We start from the raw sequence: 20000 nt of genomic DNA, 5'->3' as shown, positions 1-20000 counted from the left end.
GACAAAATGACCAAGAATGTTCAGAGACCTCAACGGTTCGGAAACGTCGTTACTATAAAAGTTCAAAACATCAAACAACAAATGATCCAGAATGTAAATACTATGAGAGAAACAAATACTAATTGTATCTGGCTTGATCCTGCTCCATTGATGTTTAGATTAAACTGCCCCCTACTGGATGTATTGGTCAACAACCACAACATTGAAACACATGGACAGGTTTACCTGCGTAAAGGGGATCTATTTTTATAATCTGAAGAGAGGGAGGAAGAAGCAAGGGGGGAGAACGAGGGAGGTGACTAATGGTTTAAGGTGGCGATGAGGAAGAGGAGGGAGAAAGGAGTGGAGGGGGAGGAGGAGGTCAGACTGAGCTCCATGGGAGAGCGTCTGGCCTCAGAAAGAGAAATGAGATCAACAAATGAAAGCTTCAAGATGTTTAAGGCAACTGAAGGCCTCTGGTGAGACTAACTCCTGGAACATCGGACCGTTTGGTTCAGACTAACTCCTGGAACATCGGACCGTTTGGTTCAGACTAACTCCTGGAACATTGGACCAGTTGGTTCAGACTAACTCCTGGAACATCGGACCAGTTGGTTCAGACTAACTCCTGGAACATCGGACCGTTTGGTTCAGACTAACTCCTGGAACATCGGACCGTTTGGTTCAGACTAACTCCTGGAACATTGGACCAGTTGGTTCAGACTAACCCCTGGAACATCGGACCAGTTGGTTCAGACTAACTCCTGGAACATCGGACCAGTTAGTTCAGACTAACTCCTGGAACATCGGACCAGTTGGTTCAGACTAACCCCTGGAACATCGGACCAGTTGGTTCAGACTAACCCCTGGAACATCGGACCAGTTGGTTCAGACTAACCCCTGGAACATCGGACCAGTTAGTTCAGACTAACTTCTGGAACATCGGACCGTTTGGTTCAGACTAACCCCTGGAACATCGGACCAGTTAGTTCAGACTAACTCCTGGAACATCGGACCAGTTGGTTCAGACTAACTCCTGGAACATCGGACCGTTTGGTTCAGACTAACCCCTGGAACATCGGACCAGTTGGTTCAGACTAACTCCTGGAAACATCGGACCAGTTGGTTCAGACTAACTCCTGGAATATCGGACCAGTTGGTTCAGACTAACTCCTGGAACATCGGACCAGTTGGTTCAGACTAACTCCTGGCCCGTCGGCCCGTTTGACTCAGACTAACTCCTGGCCCGTCGGCCCGTTTGACTCAGACTAACTCCTGGACGGTCAGCCTGAGCCGCCCTGTATCTCGTCCTCCACACGTCACTTTAATCCTCGCCACACTCACCTGCTTGGCCGCCGCTTCCTGCTGCGAGCCACTCCATCCTCTCCTCCCCTTCTCCTCCCGCTTCACCCGCCGAGCATCCTCCTCCTCCCGTCGCCTCTTCCTCCTCCCCTCCTCCTCCTCCTCCCTATCAGCCGCTCTCATCGGCGAGCAGTTAATTTTAGGATTAATACGCGTGGCGGCGGCGGCTGGCTCTTTTGAGGGATTTGTAGCGGAGCTGCTGACACTTATCTTGGTCATTACGGCGCCCATATTGGATTCAAGCGCTTTAGTATCTGCCAAACATTCGGCTGCGGAGGAGTCTATCGGGGCGACACGCGCCCGGGGATTAAGATAAGGAGGCCCCTCATTACGACTCCTCTCCTCCTGCGGCGAGCTGACACTCACAGCGGCCGCCACTTCCTCCCCGGCAGCAGCATCACAGAGGAGGTACAGGTCCTCACCCCGAGGGGGGGGAGGGGGAGAGGGAGGGGGAGGGGGAGGGCTGGACTCTCTCTCCTGGAGGCAGGTGGAGGAGGCGAGCGTTTCCTCGGTGAGGCCGGAGGCCTGGAAGCAGAGCTGATCCTGGTGTTCATCCAGCACAGACAGGTAGTTCAGCCCCTCCTCTGGGGGGCCGCGGCCAGCAGGGGGCGGCGGAGAGCGCTGCTCCTGCAGACGCCGCTCCTCGCGATGGCCTCGGCGAGGCTTCCCGGTGAGCGGGATGCTGTAGCAGAGCGGCGGGCCCAGGTACACCTCCTCCGTGCACGCCGCGAACAGCGTCTCCTCGTCCCGGATGTCCGGGCTCGGTGGGGCGGACAGAGGGGGGCTGCCCGGCTCCCCCCTCAGATCCAGGGCGCTCGGGGTTGGATCGGAGGGATGGGAGGGGCTGGGGCTGCGGAGGCCCCGGGTGGGCGAGGAGGACGAGGAGGAGGAGGAAGATGAGGACGGGACACTGTAAGGAGCTGGAGTGGAACTTTTCTCCTCGGAGCACTGAGACACTTCACCACAGTCGCTGTCATGAGAGGAGAGAGACAAGTAGGAGTAGAAGTCTCCTTTACGGAGGAGGAGAGGACGGTGGGAGTGTTCCGACACCTGAGGAGGAGGAGGAGGAGGAGGAGGAGGAGGAGGAGGGAGGAGGAGGAGGAGGAAGAGGAGGAAAAAAGGAGAAAGGACAAAGAGGAAAAGGTAGAAGAGGGAGGAGGAGATTGAAGGATGATGATGAGGAGGAGGAGGACGGAGAGAGGAAGGAGGACGAAGGATGATGAGGAAAAGGAAGAGGAGGAAGGACAAAGAGGAAGAAGGGAGGAAGAGGATGAAGAGAAAAGGATTTTAATTGATTTTCTGAACAAAGTAATCGACATTATTTTATTAGTCAAACTTATGAAAATTAAAAAATTGATTTTTATTTGAAAAGAGTTAAGAAAAATTATTACCGTATTATTTATTAATATTTGACATTTTCACAAGTTTAATAATAAATTAAAAAGACTGAAATAGTTCAGTGAGACTTTGTTGTATTAGTTTAATTTAAAGTTAAACATTTTACACTGGAGTATTTTCAGGACAATCAATGTTTCTATTCTTACATTAATGTAATGTATTGAATAATTTATTTAATGTTTTGTCCTAGAATCATCTCTAACTGGTTCTTATTATTACTTCACATTTTCCGTTTGAGAAAAAAATCAAATTTCATTAAAGAAATTAATTTAAAAAATTTAAATATGAAAAAAAAAATATTTTGTGTATGCAATAAAATGTACATTTAATTATTATAAGGTTATATATTCTTTATATTCTAATACAACTTATATATAGTTCTATTTCTCATTAATTTAATGACTAAATGTGTTTGTTTTAATAAAAAGCCTTTAATTAGCATTGCTATATATTTTTAATTGGATTTACATTATATATATTTAATATTATTGGTAAATTATTGATGCCACTGCACTTCAATGGAGGAAGAAACATTGATTTTGATTGATTTAAAATGCAGCATCTCAATTGTTACTTATTTTATTTAGTTGATTTTTAGTTTCAACACTTTTTAGCGGAGGAGCGGAACTTTTCCACTCCATGTCTTTCTCTCTTTTTATTAAAAAATTCTTTTAGAGAAATAAAAAGGCAGAAGGAGAAGTGATTAGCTTTTAGATTAGTTCACGGGGAAAAGATACAGAAGAAATTAGTCATTACGGCCCAACGTTATGATCTGTGATGCGATTTATTGAATTACCGCGACTCAGCGAGCAAATTAACGGAGATAACTTTCTGCTACTTCTGGATTCATTTGTCCTCCAAACGTTCAGAACCGACAAGGTCAAAAGTACTTCACAGTCCTCCAAAATATTCAAATATGAAACGAGTTTTTATCAGAAGTCACGGCGACGGGAGGCCAAGTACCGCGAGGCGCTTCACGGCCCGTCTAAGCTAAAGTTGGAGGCGAAAATATTATTGGAACTTTTAGCCGCTGAAACAAAACGAAGCTACGTCACTGGAGCTCGCGTCTCATTCAGGCTCCTCCCCTTTTCCCCATCATCAACCAACCACTGCAAAGCGTTCCCAGAGTACCACTGATTGGTCGTTTGAACAATCACAACTGTAGCAATACCGCACATTATCTCTGCTATATCAGCCATTTAGCATTAGCATAATTTAGCATGCTGACTCTAGCTAAACTGTGCTCACGCTACCGTGCAACGTCACATGGCTACGAGTGATTGATTGACAAGTAGAACATCATGATTGTACTACATTGTGCGTATTTATAATAGCTAGGTAGCATTAGCAAATTCTAGCATGCTATGTCTGCATCAATGATGCTAAAGCAACGGTACAGCTATCAGTTGAAGGGATAAAGGCTAAATGTCATAAATGTGGTGTGTCTGGCTAAACGATGCTAATGCGCGGCTATCGGGTATGAGGCGCTGTCACTGCACTTGTTTATAGTTGTGTCTGGTTATGCTACGCTAAGGCTACAGCTAACGGCTGCCAGTGATTGGCCGTGGGAAGATCAACAGGCTGGACGTTTCATGAGGACGTTATCGTTTCCAGTTAGCATTAGCATTACTTAGCAGCATACAGCATGCGAACAGAACTTCATGAAACACAAACGAGTGAGTACGCCTCCTGTTGGATTATTGGAGGAACTGCAGGCAGACAACACGAACGTTTCCCGATGTATTGAGGAGGTGCAGGACTTTACCTTCTCCCTGATCTGAGTGAGCGACGCAGGACTCGGGTTCGGGACGGACTCCTGCTGCTCCTCCTTCGTCTCTTTGCTCCTCAGCGCCAGCGACGTCATGTCCATGATCTCCATGACAAAGTGGTGCACGTTCTCCTTCCTGTTCTCCTCCACGCTGCGAGGCTGGAGGGAGGAGGGCGAGGGGAGGTGCCTGCAGCAGGAGGAGGAGGAAGAGGAGGAGGAGGAGGAGGAGCAGTGCCACTTTTTAGGAGGCAAGGGGGAGTTTTTGTCTCGGACCTCCCGTTTCGTCTCCTCTGTGACGAAGGAGGAGAACTTGAACTTCTCCTGGATGGTGATGGCCTTCCTGCTGCCATGGGCGGCGCAGTCCTCCACAGGGGAGAGGGAGGGAGGCGAGGGGAGGGAGGAGCTGTGGCAGGGCAGCTCCCCCCGCAGCTCCCCCACCAGAGAGGAGGTGCGTTTGGAGGTGAAGGGTAGCGACTCGCAGGTCGGAGGCCTCACGTTGTCGACGTCCAGGATCGCCTCCCTCACGGCCTCGCCCGTCTTAGTGAAGACGCTGGACTCCTCGCGGAGGAGCTCATCGTCCTCGTCCTTCCCCCGCAAGCAGCTCTGCTCCACGTTTCCGTTCTCCACGTCGTCTACAAACTGACTGATGTAGCTCCTCGTGGCGTTCCTCCGGTTCTTCTCCTCTTCCGCCCTTTCTCTTCTTGTCTTGTCGCTGCCGCTGCCGTTGTCTTCCGTGGCCTTCAGGGCGGAGCGGTTCAGGAAGCGGCGCTGCTCCTTCTGGAAGGAGGACGACAGGTGACTCCCACACTGGAGCTCGTCCCCGAGGCCTGCTTCTGTCCTGGAGGACGAGGAGGTGCGAGGAGGTCGGATCCAGCTCTGCAGCTCTCTTTTCATGTACTCAAGGCCCAGCACGTAGGAGCCCTCCATCTCCTCCTCGTCATCGTCATCATCGTCGTCGTCGTCGTCGTCGTTTCCTGAAGAGGCGCCGCTGAGCCTCTCCTCCGCCTTCTCCTCATCCTCATCGTCACGGATGCCGAGTTCCTCCTCAGTAAGCGTGAGCGTGGAGGAGGACAGGAGATCGCTGTCGTCCTCGTCTTCGTCCGTACACGCCGAAACGTTGACCACCATGCTGAGGCTGGCCGCGTCTCCTTCGTCCAGCCCGTGACCTGATCTGCTGCCCCCCTGCTTCCTGTAGGAGGCGGCGTTGTCGTTGACGGAGGTGGTGGGGTCGAGGAGACGCTGGTTTCTCAGTCCGGTAACGTCTTCGGATCCCAGAGACGAGTCCTCGGCGCTGCTCAGCTCCGTCAGCGAGGCGGTCGCCGAGCCTTCGTTGATGAGCGACGGCGGTCCTTTCCGAGGAGAGCCTGAAATGGCTGAGAGCGGAGCGCCGAGCGACGGCGAGGCGTGGAGGCGGCTCCTCGGCGGCGAGCTGCTCCGGAGCGTCATGTCGGACACGCTGCGGGTCATCTTGGCCACTAGAGGGCTCTGGATGTTCTCCAAGCGTTTGAGGAGGTCCAGGGTTCTCCGGCTCAGCTCCCCGGAGGTCGGCTCCCCCTGCAGGTCGCTGGAGGTTCTCGCCTCTCCCGGTTCTCCTCCTCCATCACCTCCTCCTCTCTGCAGCAGGTCCAGCTCCCCGAGGCTAACGCCGGAGTTGCCATCGGCGCCGCGACAGGGAACCAGGCAGCTCTCCAAGGAGGCGCTCCGGTGCAGCAGGTCCTTAGAGGGGAATAACTCCACCCCTGGAGCCAGGAGGGACTCCAGGGAGGAGGTCTGGGAGAGGACCGGACTGGACTCCTGCAGGCTCCTCCTCCGGGGGAGGAGTCCGGTCTCCAGGCCGGGAAACCGGGTGACTTGGAGCTCTGTGACGTCGCTGTACGGTGGAACTCCAGCCTCCAAGTCAGAATCAGAATCAGCCGGAGTCAATATCCCTCGTCCATTAATGAGAATCTCGACAGCTTCTCCTCCTCCCCTCCTGTAACTCCTCCTCTTCTCCTCTTCTCCGTTTCCTTTACTTTCATCCCTCCTCCTCGTCTCTGTCTTGCTTCTGTGATTGTTGTCTTGGTGGAGTCGCCCTTCAGTTTCATCCTCCTCCTCCTGATCTTCCCCCGGGTTTTCAGAGCTGGTCGTCATCGTCTCAGTGTCTCCGGTATCGATCCCACTCTCGCTCTCTGAGCGGCGACCGGAGGGCGACCGCCAGCTCTGCCCTCCGCTCTGCCCTCCGCTCTGCCCTCCGCTCTGCCCTCCGCTCTGCCCGCCGCTCTGCCCGCCGCTCTGCCCGCCGCTCTGCCCGCCGCTCTGCCCGCCGCTCCGCTCTCCTCCTCGGCCGTTGGAGGTCAAACCTCCCAGCAGGTCCGGGAGCGACTCCATGGAGGAGAAGGAGGAGTCCTTGCTCAGGCTCTTCAGCGGGACTTTTCTTTTGCCCGACTTGGTTTTGTGCATGAAGGAGGGTGTGCGGGGGAGGGGCGGCTGCTGGTACAGCTCCACTCGGTGCAGGCTGTACACCTGGTAGACGTTGTTGTTGTTGTAGACGGTGGGAGGTCGAGAGGTGGCATTGTGCTGGAGCTCCGGGCTGGAGGTCAACCCAGCGCTGTGATTGGTTCCCATCCTGCCCCCGGTGGACAGGAAGCCGTTTGAAGGCCGGCCCGGCTCGGCGGGCAGGTTGTGCGTAAGGTCGGGCTCCGGGTCGCCACGCGGCTCCGTTTCTGGGATGGCCATGTCGGTCTCGTCCCACTCCCAGGAGTCGTCCGGCGCCGGCGGCGCCACGTGTCCAGCCGGTACCGGGCTGATGTGGTGCAGGTCCACCAAACCCGGTTCCAGAAAGTTCCCGGGAACCTGCAGAGAAGCAGAGAGCGAGCGTGAGGCGGATTAAGAGGAGTCCGAGCTGAAACACCAAAACCTTCAGGCTCTCTAATCCTCAGGAGTTTTTTAAAAGACGCAGCACAAAGAAAGGAAGAAAACTGGAGTGACGGAGGAGAAGAAATATGAAGACGACTAATACAGTAACACTTAATAAATATAAAAGACGTAGTAAATCGCTGAATGATGTGAAGTGAAATCCAACGCAGACGGTAAACATTCCGACACTTATTGAAGAATTCTTCAGAACAAAACATCGGAACCCGTCTGTTCTTTGGACTTTTGACTCTGAAATGAAAATCCTCACAGGAAGCTTCGTCTTCTGGACCAATGAAATCTGGGTCACCACAGGAAGTGCCTGTGAGGCGGTGCAGCGGTCGGCAGGCCGGCCTCCGGGAGAGAGAAGACACTTGGATTCCGGTGTGCGTGGCTTCGTGACAAAAAACAAACTACAGCGCCAACTAGTGGCCTGGCATTGTGAGGACATTGTTTTCAAGGTTTCTTCCGTTTCCGTGGAAACGGACGTTGTTCTAAAACTCAAAACTCTTCGGAAACGAAAAGGTGAAAATGTTTCCACTTAAAACGTTGTCGCGGAAACGGGGGCGGAGCCTACAGATTCAACGTGACGTGAGGGAAGAAGATGAATCGGCTGTTTCAACAATTAGTTTTATCCAAAACGACGTCCGTAGTTTTGTTTTGACTTGTTTTTAGATTTAATCTTCATTTTGTGGCTGTTTGCATTTCTTTTTTGTTGCGTTTGTTTTCATGGCTTTTTAATTTATTTGAGTTGTTTTTGTCTTTGTTTTAGTGACTTTTACGTTTCCTTTCACTGCTTTTGCATTTGTTTTAGATGCTTTTATGTTTGTTTTAGTTACTTTTGTATGTTTTTGGTGGCTTTTGCATTTATTTTAGTTGAATTTGCGGCTTTTAGAATCGTTTTCTTTCCTCTGAATTCCTGTCGCAGCTTTTCCACGTGGCCTCCGTTCTGCCTGGTCGAACCCCCGAGGGCTCCTGAAAAACAGAAGCTCCGATGTTACCACGGCACTGACGGAGTCTGAAGGGAACCTATGAGCTCCAACGCCGCTCGGAACACAGTTTCCATGGGAGAAAAAAGGCTCCGGCTCTTGAATTCAAAGCACATAAAGACTTTTAATATTGTTGCTATCAAACAGTGAGCGGGCGCCGGCTGTCGTTTTTCAGATGCTGCCTCTCGTTTTGGCGGCGGCGTTACAAATCTAAAGCGGCCTCGACTCGGCCCTTCGTTTAAACAGCGAGACACGCCGACTCGCCGACACCGACACAACAACGCTCTGTGATCATTATATTAAAAGAACGAAGGGGAAAAAGAGTGAAATCAGCCCACCCCAAAGCAATTGCTCATAAATCTCAACACAAATTATTCCACTCTGGAACAAAGCGATGAATAATTCAGAGACGACTTCTGAGGGGAAGAGCAGCAAAGTGAAAAACCCCAAAGTAAATACGTAATCAAAAGCCTTCAGAAAGCCGGCCCGTCTAAAAATATGCTTAGACACAGGAATTCTTCCCTTCCACAGACATAATTATACAAATTGCTCCGCGTCTCGTTAACAAGAGAGGGGGGTAATTCGTATTAGCCATTCATAGCCTATTAATCTAATAAACTAGTTGGCTGTGTGTGTGTGTGTGTGTGTGTGTGTGTGTGTGTGTGTGTGTGTGTGTGTGTGTGTGTGTGTGTGTGTGTGGATACGGCTCAGTGTAATGAATTTCTATTAGATTTGTGTTTATTCCTCTCGTGCTGATAGGGGCGATGGGGGTAAATGACTGAACTGTGTTTTTTGGTTTCTTTCCTCCCCGTTCAGGACGGCGTGGCGCTCCGAGACGAGAGGCTATCAATCAGCCTAATCCAATCAAATCCAACGTTTGATGACCCACCAAAACCTCGTGCATAATTTAGATCTGTAATTCCTCTCATTTCTGTGATTCCACAACAGTTTCCAGCTGAATTGTGGGTAAATCTGAAGGCGTCCTGCCGCGCCGCCGCCGCCGCCGCGTCGTTCCTCAACCGCCTCAGCAGGAACTTCCTGTTTAAAACAAACTGCAGCTTGAACAAAGTGTTTGGCACTTGTTTGATTCAATATTCACTTTTATACTGAGTTTCATGGCTTCTCTGTCTTTTGTTGTGTTCATTTGTGCAGCTTTACTGTTTTTAACTCATTTTCTGGTGTTTAGTGGTTTTTAATGTGTTTTTAACCCTCGTGTGACGATTCTGTAGCTTTGAGTTATTCTGAGGTCTTTCCTTTGGTTTCTTACTTTTGTCAATCAGTTCATTCCTTTTCTATCATCTTCATGTTTCCATGTTCAATTTGTCAGAGTTCCTCCTTTCCTTTCTTTCCTTTCTTTCCTTTCCTTTCCTTCCTTTCCTTCCTTTTCCTTTCCTTCCTTTTCCTTCCTTCCTTCCTTTCCTTTCCTTTCCTTTCCTTTCCTTTCCTTCTTTCCTTCCTTCCTTCCTTTCTTTCCTTTCTTTCCTTTCCTTCCCTTTCCTTTCCTTCTTTCCTTCCTTCCTTTCTTTCCTTTCTTTCCTTTCCTTTCCTTCTTTCCTTCCTTCCTTCCTTCCTTTCTTTCCTTTCTTTCCTTTCCTTTCCTTCCTTTCCTTCCTTTTCCTTTCCTTCCTTTTCCTTCCTTCCTTCCTTTCCTTTCCTTTCCTTTCCTTTCCTTTCCTTCTTTCCTTCCTTCCTTCCTTTCTTTCCTTTCTTTCCTTTCCTTCCCTTTCCTTTCCTTCTTTCCTTCCTTCCTTTCTTTCCTTTCTTTCCTTTCCTTTCCTTCTTTCCTTCCTTCCTTCCTTCCTTTCTTTCCTTTCTTTCCTTTCCTTCCTTCCTTTCCTTTCCTTCCTTCCTTTCCTTTCTTTCCTTTCCTTTCCTTTCCTTTCCTTTCCTTCCTTTCTTTCCTTTCTTTCCTTTCTTTCCTTTCCTTTCCTTCCTTCCTTTCCTTCCTTTCCTTCCTTTCCTTCCTTTTCCTTTCCTTCCTTTTCCTTCCTTCCTTTCCTTTCCTTTCCTTTCCTTTCCTTTCCTTTCCTTCCTTTCCTTTCCTTTCCTTTCCTTCCTTCCCTTTCCTTTCTTTCCTTCCTTCCTTTCCTTTCCTTCCTTTCCTTCCTGCCTCTTCTGAATCACTGTCCGTGACGTATCTGGAGTCGTTTCAAAGCTTCTCTTCTCTTTTCTTTAGTTTTTACGATCATTTAGTAGTTTCTCTTTTCTTTTGGCTCCTGCGTTCACTTTTTGTCACTTTTGCATCAATTCTTTACTCTTTTCATTTTGTTGTTCTGTGTCTTTTCGGTGTTATCACCGTGGTTATTATATTAATTTCCATGGCTTTTCTAATTATTTCTGTCTTTTCAATCAGTTTCTGTTGCTTCTGGAAGACTTTTATTAACGTATGTATTCATTTAAGGTTTCCCCTTTAAGCTTCCGCCTCCACTGAGTTGATTTTACAAAACATTCCAGTCTCTTATAATCAATTTAACATTTCTTCTTTTTGCATTAATGTCTTTTCTTATCATTTGTCTGGCTTTTGCATTATTTTACTTGCTTGTGTCGTTTCTTTAGCATTATCTTCAATAGAGTAAAGTGATTATGGAGATTTCTTTCATTTGCTTCTGTATTCCTTCGATTTATGTCCTTTTTTGTGTTTGTTTTTTATTGCTTTTACATAATGTTTGGTGGCTTGTTGTTTGGTTTTCTTTGGTCTCACTCTTCTGGCTTGTGCATTTTTTTTTCTCACTTTTAACTATTTTTTTAATTTAGTTTTTGAGGTGTTCAGTGTTCGTATTCGTGGCTTTTTCAAGGTTAAAGGACTCATTAATCCTAATGTTGCTCACGGAGGGACTTCTTTGGAGACGATCAAAGATTGATGAAGAGCTTCAGTAAACAGGAGTTTAGTAAAATAGTCCGAGCTGAGAAAACAGGCCGTGAGGAATCTGATTTAATGTCCCACTGAGTTGTGTGTACCTGTGTGTGTGAGGAACCTGTGCAGTGTGGAGGTGGAAACAGGAAACTTTACTTTCCCATTAGCTCGGGTTTGACTGCTCCCATTTGTTAGCATAGCATCTGCTGGAAGGCCCAAGGAGAGCGGCGCCATCCGGCAGCGTCGGGGTGATTATTCATGTGCTGGCGCTCCTCCTGGAGCCGCCGCTGGAGCCGGGGCCGCCTCTCGTGCCGAGGCGCTTGTCAGAGCGCTGAGGGAACCCGGCGGCGGCGGCGGCGGCCCGATTCAGGATGAATGGAAGCGAGCAGATAAATCACTTCTCCACGCGGAGAGGAGCCGCAGACAGGATGCTTGAATGTAATTGCGAGCGGTGAATGAAAACCTCCATATGTTGCTCATAACTCTGCTCTAAAGTATATTTCATAATTGTGAAGAAAGTGTCCTAAAACACCCTTCCCATACATCAGGTAGGCGCACTATGTGAGATCGTCATGCGGCGCCACGGCTTTTCATTTAGGCTCATTTACATCGAATCAAGGAGGAAACGCCATCGTTCATCGGCGGAGCACCGGTACTTCAAGACAAGGAGCCGGACCGCCGCCGCCGCCGCCGTTCAGAGCTGAGACACACCGAGCGAGGCGGGAAGTCTGGGGGGGATCAGGGTCACATGGTGGTCAAGAGGAACATCTCTGCCTGGGAACTTAATATTTACCTGATTCAATTTGATTTCATGATTGTTTTTATTGGTTTTAGTGGGAGAGGGATCCGGACTCTTCATGACGACAACGATTCAGGTGAAAATGCATCGTTTTTTTGTGTTTTTGTTTCAAAGGTTTTGCGTTTCCACGGCAACGCTTTGAAAATGATTTCCACAGAAATGTAGTTTTCATGTTGGGCCACTAGTTGGCACTGTTCTTTGTTGTCATGAAACCCCACAGTTAACGATACGTTCTAAACAGGAACACTGGGAGAACACGGACGTTCTAGTGGACAGACCACCAAGTTGGATTGTTATTATGGTGACTGTCAAAATAAAACTACCAAGTTGAATTGTTATTACGGTGACTGTCAAAATAAAACCATGGAGGAAACATTGTTCTGATCGTTTCTACTGAGCATGTGCAGAAGTACTAGTTACAACGACTGGTAACCATGGCCAGGTGCAGTGTTTCAGAAAAGTAGAGATTCCTGCCGTTTCCACGGAAACGGAGTTCAAGCATTTTTGAGAAGTTCCACCTTTGGAGTCCAAAAAGTGTTTCCAGTGCCTCTGAGCAATGTTGTGTCAACAGACAGTGTGCAGGAAGCAAGGCTCATTTGCACACACACACACACACACACACACACACACACACACACACACACACACACACACACACACACACACACACACACACACACACACACACAGGATCCAGGACCGTTTCATCACAAAGCATATACGTTTCCCTCTCTGCTTCTTCCTCTCGCCACTGTACCCCCCCTCTGTACCCCCCCCCCCCCCCCCCCCCCCCCCCCCCCCCACTGACTCTTTATTCCTCTCCCATCTCCAGTAGAAGTGAAATTACTCTCCGGCCAGGCAGCGAGGTCAGAGTGTCTGGCCTCTGTTATTTGTCTTCTCCTCCTCCACAATGTGAGAGCGACTCTACGAGGGGGTGATGGGTGGGGTTGGTTGGGTGGTGGGGGTGGGGGTCGGGGTGGGTACAGAGAACTGAGAGTCCCCTCTCAGACCGGCTCAGGACAAGAAGTGAAAAATGTCAACATGCAAAAATGAGTTTAAGGGAGAGGAAGTAAATGCAACTGTGTGTGTGTGTGTGTGTGTGTGTGTGTGTGTGTGTGTGTGTGTGTGTGTGTGTGTGTGTGTGTGTGTGTGCACCAATGCCCTCCCACAGAACCATATTCATCATTATTAGAAATCATAAGAGCTCCATCCTGCTGTAGCTCTCTGCTGTTTCCATCAGTGGCTCTCCGTCCGCCACCCGGTGGCGTGGTAACCCGCCCCTCCACCCCCTCCACCCCCTCCACCCCCTCCACCCCCACCCCCCGTGAGCGATTCCTCACTTAGCGCCGGCAGCGCTCGGATGAATCCCACGTGTGCTGAGCTGTCAGCCCGCAGCACGAGAGCCGTCCTCAAACCCCAAACGATTCATCGGTTCCAACATTTCTAATGAGACGCACCTCCGGGCGACGCGCCGTCATGGCGGCAGACATGCGCGGCTCGCTGATATGCAAACTGTCAAAGTGGTACAATCTCATTTGCCTCTTTGTGTTTGTGGAGGAGGTGGCAGAGCAGACGCCGCTTCAGTGACACTGACGGTGGCGTGGAAATGACAGATTAGTTTTTATCCAGCGGCTGATTCGGGATGGAGTCAGAGCGGCGGCGGGGGCGGAGCTTCAGGAGGAGGAGGAGGATCGTTACTGGGAATCTCAGCAGGTCCATCAGAACTGAGCAGCACATCGAGGTGTCAAGAAAAAAAACGCATCATTTTTGAGTTTTCATCTCTGAAAAGTTTCATGTTTATATGTCAAAGCACAAACAGTGAAAACAAGGTAGTGAGCATGACGGGCCACTAGTGGGTGCTGTGGTTTGTTTCGGTAATGAAACCACACACACATTTGTTTAGAGAACAATGAGGTGTAAACATGAACACTGGGAGAACACGGGCGTTCTAGTGGACAGACCACCAAGGTGGACTGTTATTACAGGGACGTTTTCTGTCTTTGTGTGGTCCCTCTGTGTTCTTCCAGTTTGGACCACTAGGTGGCGTGGTGAGCCACTTTAAGATATAACACTGCTGTAGTGTAATCATACTCTGCAACTGTCTAAAGTGTTCTGGTAGAGATAAATAAAACTAGACTCTTCAGGCTGATTGAGGACAGACTGACTCAGTGTCGCCACCTACTGCACAAGAGTGGTATTACATAAATCACAACGTATTTTACCTTCAAAGGAACTCGACTCGCTACCTGTTGGATTTCACCGTCGACACAAAGCGTGAGGCGAGATTATCTCGTCTGAAACCTCAATCCTGCTGACTTTTCTCCTCCGGTGCTGCTCAGCTTCACCGTGTTAAAAACACCGAGACGTAATCGTGTGGAAGTTTTGCTCTCTTGTTCCCGGGTTGATGCTCGTTCCACCAAACAGCGGCGGAACGATCTCCGGCTCGCGGAGCCGCCGAAAACAGTGCGGCTTCAATCACGGCGCCATCTGTCTGTCACGGCACAATTTAGCGTCAAATCAGCGGCTGACACGGCGGATGAGTGGAGCGGCGGCGAAGGAGGCGAAGGAGGCGGAGTGTAAAATGTGGGCGCGCTCTGACCTGCTGCTCCCCCAGCTCGCGCTTCAGTCGGTTCTGCCACTGCAGCGCCTGCATGACGATGGCCTCCCACCTGCGCTCCAGGTTGATGGACAGCAGCTGCAGGGCCTCCCGGTGCTGCTCCGCCTCGGGGCCCACCTCGGCCATGGGGCCCGACTGGGAGGGTGGGGTGGGGGGGGGGGGGGGGGGGTGTTAAGAGTGGTTAATATCAATGCTTCAACTGTTATTCCACACTCTTGCTTCCTTCTCTTTTTTATGAATCAAAAACAAAAGGTGATATCTATCATCACTACAGGAGAGTGTTGGAGCCGCTCAGGGAAACAAGGAGGTAAATAAAAAAATATTTAAAAATATCTGGAACACTTTGAGAAGTCCAAAATCAAAGTCAAGATTTTCTTAGTGCCACTGGAATGTTTTTATAAGAGGTAAAAAAAAAAGAAGAAAAGAAATCATCATCGATGTCAAGATTTTATTTCTATTTATTTTAATACCAGCGGGACACGTCCGTCTCCTCGGGGCCCATCCCCCATCAATTTGCCCGTTGATGCCAAACAATCATATTAAATGACATAACTGTGACGATACAGGGTTTCTTACTGCTTCTGGACGTCTGATTTTACACAGAACTTCATTCTACTATATATATATACTTCATTGAAATACTTCTGCTTGCTCCTCCCAGAACGTATGTTAATATTTATATTCTACCGCCACTGTATTATATTTTCTACCAGTGTGTGTTTGTGTCTGCCAACACTGTTTTAACATTGATAGAGTGACAATAAAGGACTATTCTATTCTATTCTATTCTATTCTATGATAATAATACATTTCATGAGCAGCAGGGATCAGTGCCTTTGTCCTGCTCCGTTCACCAGATTCACCACTTCATTGAACCGCCTGCAGTTCATTCAGTAGAAGCAGGGACGTCAGTTGGACGGACGTCAGTTGGACGGACGTCAGTTGGACGGACGAGAGGAGACGACGTCTCAACTTTGATTTATTTATTCTTGAGGGTTTTTCTTTTTACCTTGTTTCTATTTTCTTCAGTGACTCTAATACTCCTCCGTAGACAATGAATGAAGCTCAACAGAAACGTAATAAAACAATAAAAACACAGTGGACGAAGCAGGAAATCGTAATTAAACTGAAATATGTGAACGTGACGACTCAGAACGCCGTCCTGCTCGTGATCTATCTTCGGTGGGAAAGTGAGCAGCGAAGGGTTAAAAGCTTGTGGGCGGCTCACCTGGCTCTGCTGCAGCAGCTTCTGGCACAGCTTCAGAACCGAGGCGACTCCTCGGCGCCGGGCCCGGACCTCCGAACACAGCGACTGGACGGCGACATGGAGAGATCGGACAGAAGCAACAGGAAGTTGAACTCCGAGCGGCGCGGCGGAGGTTCTACAAGTTTAAAACTGCTCATTTCATTTGGGACGCACCGAATCATTTCTGGACCTAGAGCTACGCTCGGTAGAGTGCAGACCTTCTCCAAATCCACATTGTTTGCGAGATAGCATTGCTAGCATGTTAGCCGTCAGCTCATAGCGATGCTAACCAGGTAGCTACGTCACAGTGTGAAACACTGAGCGGGGAGCGTCTCCATGGCAACAGACGCTGATCTCCTTTGACCTCCTCCACGAGGCGCCTCTCTCGTCAGGTTTTGGGGATTAATTCGTAAACAGTTAGTCGCTAGCGTCCCAAAAGCTAACGGATTGGTCCTTGGATGACGACAAAGAAACCCTGAAGCTCTCGTGCGACTCGGCTGAGGACTTTTCACGTAAAGTTGGTAAAATATCGACCTCCATACAAACTGATTGATACATGAATACAGACCAGCTGTAACCTTCTCGCCTGATATTGTGATTATTGTGCACGTCGTTTCAATACTCTGAATGGAATTTTGTTGTTATATTTATCATGACAATCAAAGAGAAGTTAATTATCTAGAGGTTCTAGAATATGTTGGAGTTCCAAACAGTTTTACGCCTCAAAGTTGTGAATGTGAACGGATTTAAAAAAAAATGTCTCCAAGTCCAGAAATGGGTTCATGTTTTAAAGTCTGGGTGTCTTAAGGTCCAATCGTGCGTCTGAGGAGGTGTTCATGTTCTTTCATGGGTCAGAGTTCTGGACTGGGAGGCGGCCATTGCTGTTAGTGTCCGTCTACTGAGCACGTGCAGAAGAACCCTGAACTACGACCGTACTGAGCACGTGCAGAAGAACCCTGAACTACGACCGTACTGAGCACGTGCAGGAGAACCCTGAACTACGACCGTACTGAGCACGTGCAGGAGAACCCTGAACTACGACCGTACTGAGCACGTGCAGAAGAACCCTGAACTACGACCGTACTGAGCATGTGCAGTGGCAGCGTTTCAGTAAAGTTGCACTTTGCGCCGTTTCCACGGAGACAAAGTCGTAATGATTTCCAAAAGTTGTGTTTTCATTGGCTCTGTTGTTGTTGATCTTTGGCCACGCCCCACCGCCCCCACCCCGGCGGCTCCCCGCAGCTCGCCGCCGTCGGTTCCAGCTGGTCAGCGTGAAGTCAAACTCAGCTCACAGTTCTGTGATCGGCAGTAACGGTGCAGAAAATAAATGACAACAGCCGTAGCGGCTTCGCTCTAATAAATGCAAAAAGAAGCAGAAAAAAAAGAGAAAGAAACGGGGGATTGGCAGCGCCTATTATAAATCACTATATGCTGATGAGTTTTCACACTCAAAGGTCAGTGAGTGTGTGTGTGTTTGCATGTTTGAATGTTTACTCATGCAGGCGTGTGCACAGCAACGTGTGTGTGTGTGTGCAAACATATGCATATATTTGTGTGTGTGTGTGTGTGTGTGTGTGTGTGTGTGTGTGTGTGTGTGTCAGAGAGAATAGCAGGGACAGCCTTACTCCTCCGCGGCGGCGACCAAACACGTCCGAGCCCCAAACTATTTATGCTAATCCCGGCTGCTCGCTGAAAAGCACTTCCTTTACATTTTCTTTACATTTTTCCAATAAATATTAAACACTATTACAATGAAATGGGATTCTCCGGCTGCCACTCGCGTGTCGGGCGTGCGCCGGCGCTCACACTCTGGCCTCTTCCTCCAACACTGCTCCCTCTGTCTTTCATCTCCTCTTCCTCGCCCTCCTCAGTTTAGCATATTTGCGTCCGTCCTGCTCGTCTAAAACAGGAGACGGAGCGGCAGAATACAGCAGACGGGATCAAGAGGACAAGATCGCCGGGCGCTTCAGTGCGCCAGCGTTTGAGGGGTTTGCAGAAAGATTTATTCCAAACAGGAGGCGAGCGTTACGCTGGAGGAGGAGGAGAGGAGGAGGAAGAGGAGGAGGAGGAAGAGCAGGAGGAGGAGGAAGAGGAGATGAACAACAACAAAACGCACTGAGTGAAACTCGCTCTGCGGCAGGATGAGACGATGATGAAATAAAGTTCAACTCAACAACAGAAAGTCAAACAATAATCCAGAATTCTAAAGGAGGGCAAAGTTGGGAATAACTTAATAATAATAATGCTGTATTAATGCTAACATCCAGATTATAGAGCATCTTCCTCCTCTAACATCCAGATTATAGAGCATCTTCCTCCTCTAACATCCAGATTATAGAGCATCTTCCTCCACTAACACCCAGATTATAGAACATCGTCCTCCTCTAACATCCAGATTATAGAGGATCTTCCTCCACTAACATCTAGATTACAGAGCATCTGCCTCCACTAACACCCAGATTATAGAGCATCTTCATCCACTAACACCCAGATGATAGAGCATCTTTATCCTCTAACATCCAGATTATAGAGCATCGCCCTCCACCAACATCCAGATTATAGAGCATCTTCCTCCACTAACACCCAGATTATAGAGCACCTTCCTCCACCAACATCCAGACAATAGAGCATCTTCCTCCTTTAACATCCAGATTACAGAGCAATTTCTCCACTAACATCCAGATTATAGAGCATTTTCCTCCTCTAACATCCAGATTGTAGCGCATCTTCCTCCACTAACACCCAGATTATAGAGCATCTTCCTCCTCTAACATCCAGATTGTAGAGCATCTTCCACCTCTAACATCCATATAATAGAGCATCTTCCTCCACTAACATCCAGATAATAGAGCATCTTCCTCCTCTTACGTCCAGATTATAGAGCATCTTCCTCCTCTAACATCCAGATTATAGAGCAGTCCTTCATATCACAGTTGTCAGTGATCAGGGAGAATAAACGAGCAGAGCTTCTGTGTCTGAGCAACAAATAAAGTTGTTTAGTTTTAATGAGCGTCTGAGGAAAGGCGGAGCAGCAAAGCAGAGGAGAAGCCGTGTCGGCAGTAATTCATCACTTCAGGTCGTTTGTCTGAGGAGGAACCAGCCTGGAGGACGTTTGTTCACTTCATCCAAACAGCCTCCATGTGTTGATGTTTCTTTCTGTTAATAAATCAGATTTCAGAAGAAGTTAAAACAGATTCTAGATTCACTTCTTCTGGTGCTGCTGAGCCGGAGGTAGAGGGACTCACTTCCTTCTCTGTGTATTTTGATCCAGAGAGGGAAAAGACCGAATCCTAAGTCTCTATTGTTTCTGCACTGCTGCTTTTTATGCACTGATCCCCTTTTTCTCTCACTCTCTCTTTTGTCTTTCTTTCTCCGGACCGCTCTAGCCTGGCTTGGCCCGTATTGACTCAGAGGGCTCTGCAGACACAGTCAGACAAATATTTGCTAAAAAGCTTTTCTGCCAAAATACATGGAAGCCGTGAAGTGGCTGCAGAGAAAGAGATGGAGGGAGGAGGGAGGAGGGAGGGAGGGGGGAGGGAGAGGAGAAAACACACACACAGGTTGACAGGATGGGCCGAAGGAGAAGAAAAAGATGAGGAAGAGTAATACAGAGAGGAGTCTGAGAGAGGAGAGGGAGATTAAAGTGAGCTACAAAGACAGGAGGAGATATAGGAGGGATCGGAGAGACACAGTGAAGACAAAGACGGAGAGAAAAGACAGACGGAGAAACAGGCCGAGGGCCACGATCAAAGGAAGGACCGGCTGATTTACATGTGAAAGGAGGAAGTGAAGAGTGTGACTCCACAAAACTCATTATTGATCCGGGACGTCTGTTCAGCTTAATGAAACATGATATGGAACTACTGGTCATGTTCACTTCTGAAGACCCAGACGGAGGAGTCGCAACGGAAGATCTGACTTCATCCAGAGGATGTGTGATAGAGAGAGAGGGAGGAGAGAGGGAGAGAGAGAGAGAGAGAGAGAGAGAGGGATAGAGGGAGAGAGAGAGGGAGAGAGAGAGAGAGAGAGAGAGAGAGGAGAGAGGGAGAGAGAGAGAGAGGAGAGGGAGAGGGAGAGGGAGAGGGAGAGGGAGAGG

The 20000-nt window shown here is 48.8% G+C and overlaps 1 protein-coding gene across 1 annotated transcript in view; it reads right to left on the bottom strand.

Annotated features, from left to right (window-relative positions):
• Nucleotides 1-20000, bottom strand: part of akap6 (A kinase (PRKA) anchor protein 6) — a gene marked incomplete at both ends in the record, with an annotated part of 133281 nt that overhangs the window by 4522 nt on the left and 108759 nt on the right. Inside the window, 4 exons of the mRNA XM_080479808.1 lie at nt 1324-2391; nt 4505-7339; nt 14641-14793; nt 15887-15970. Coding sequence (XP_080335934.1) covers nt 1324-2391; nt 4505-7339; nt 14641-14793; nt 15887-15970 — 4140 coding nt within the window. The remainder of the gene's footprint in view (nt 1-1323; nt 2392-4504; nt 7340-14640; nt 14794-15886; nt 15971-20000) is intronic.

Source organism: Lipophrys pholis, assembly GCF_963383615.2.
Source record: "Lipophrys pholis genome assembly, chromosome: 14".
Lineage (NCBI taxonomy): Eukaryota > Metazoa > Chordata > Actinopteri > Blenniiformes > Blenniidae > Lipophrys > Lipophrys pholis.
This window is presented reverse-complemented; position numbering and strand designations above follow the sequence as displayed.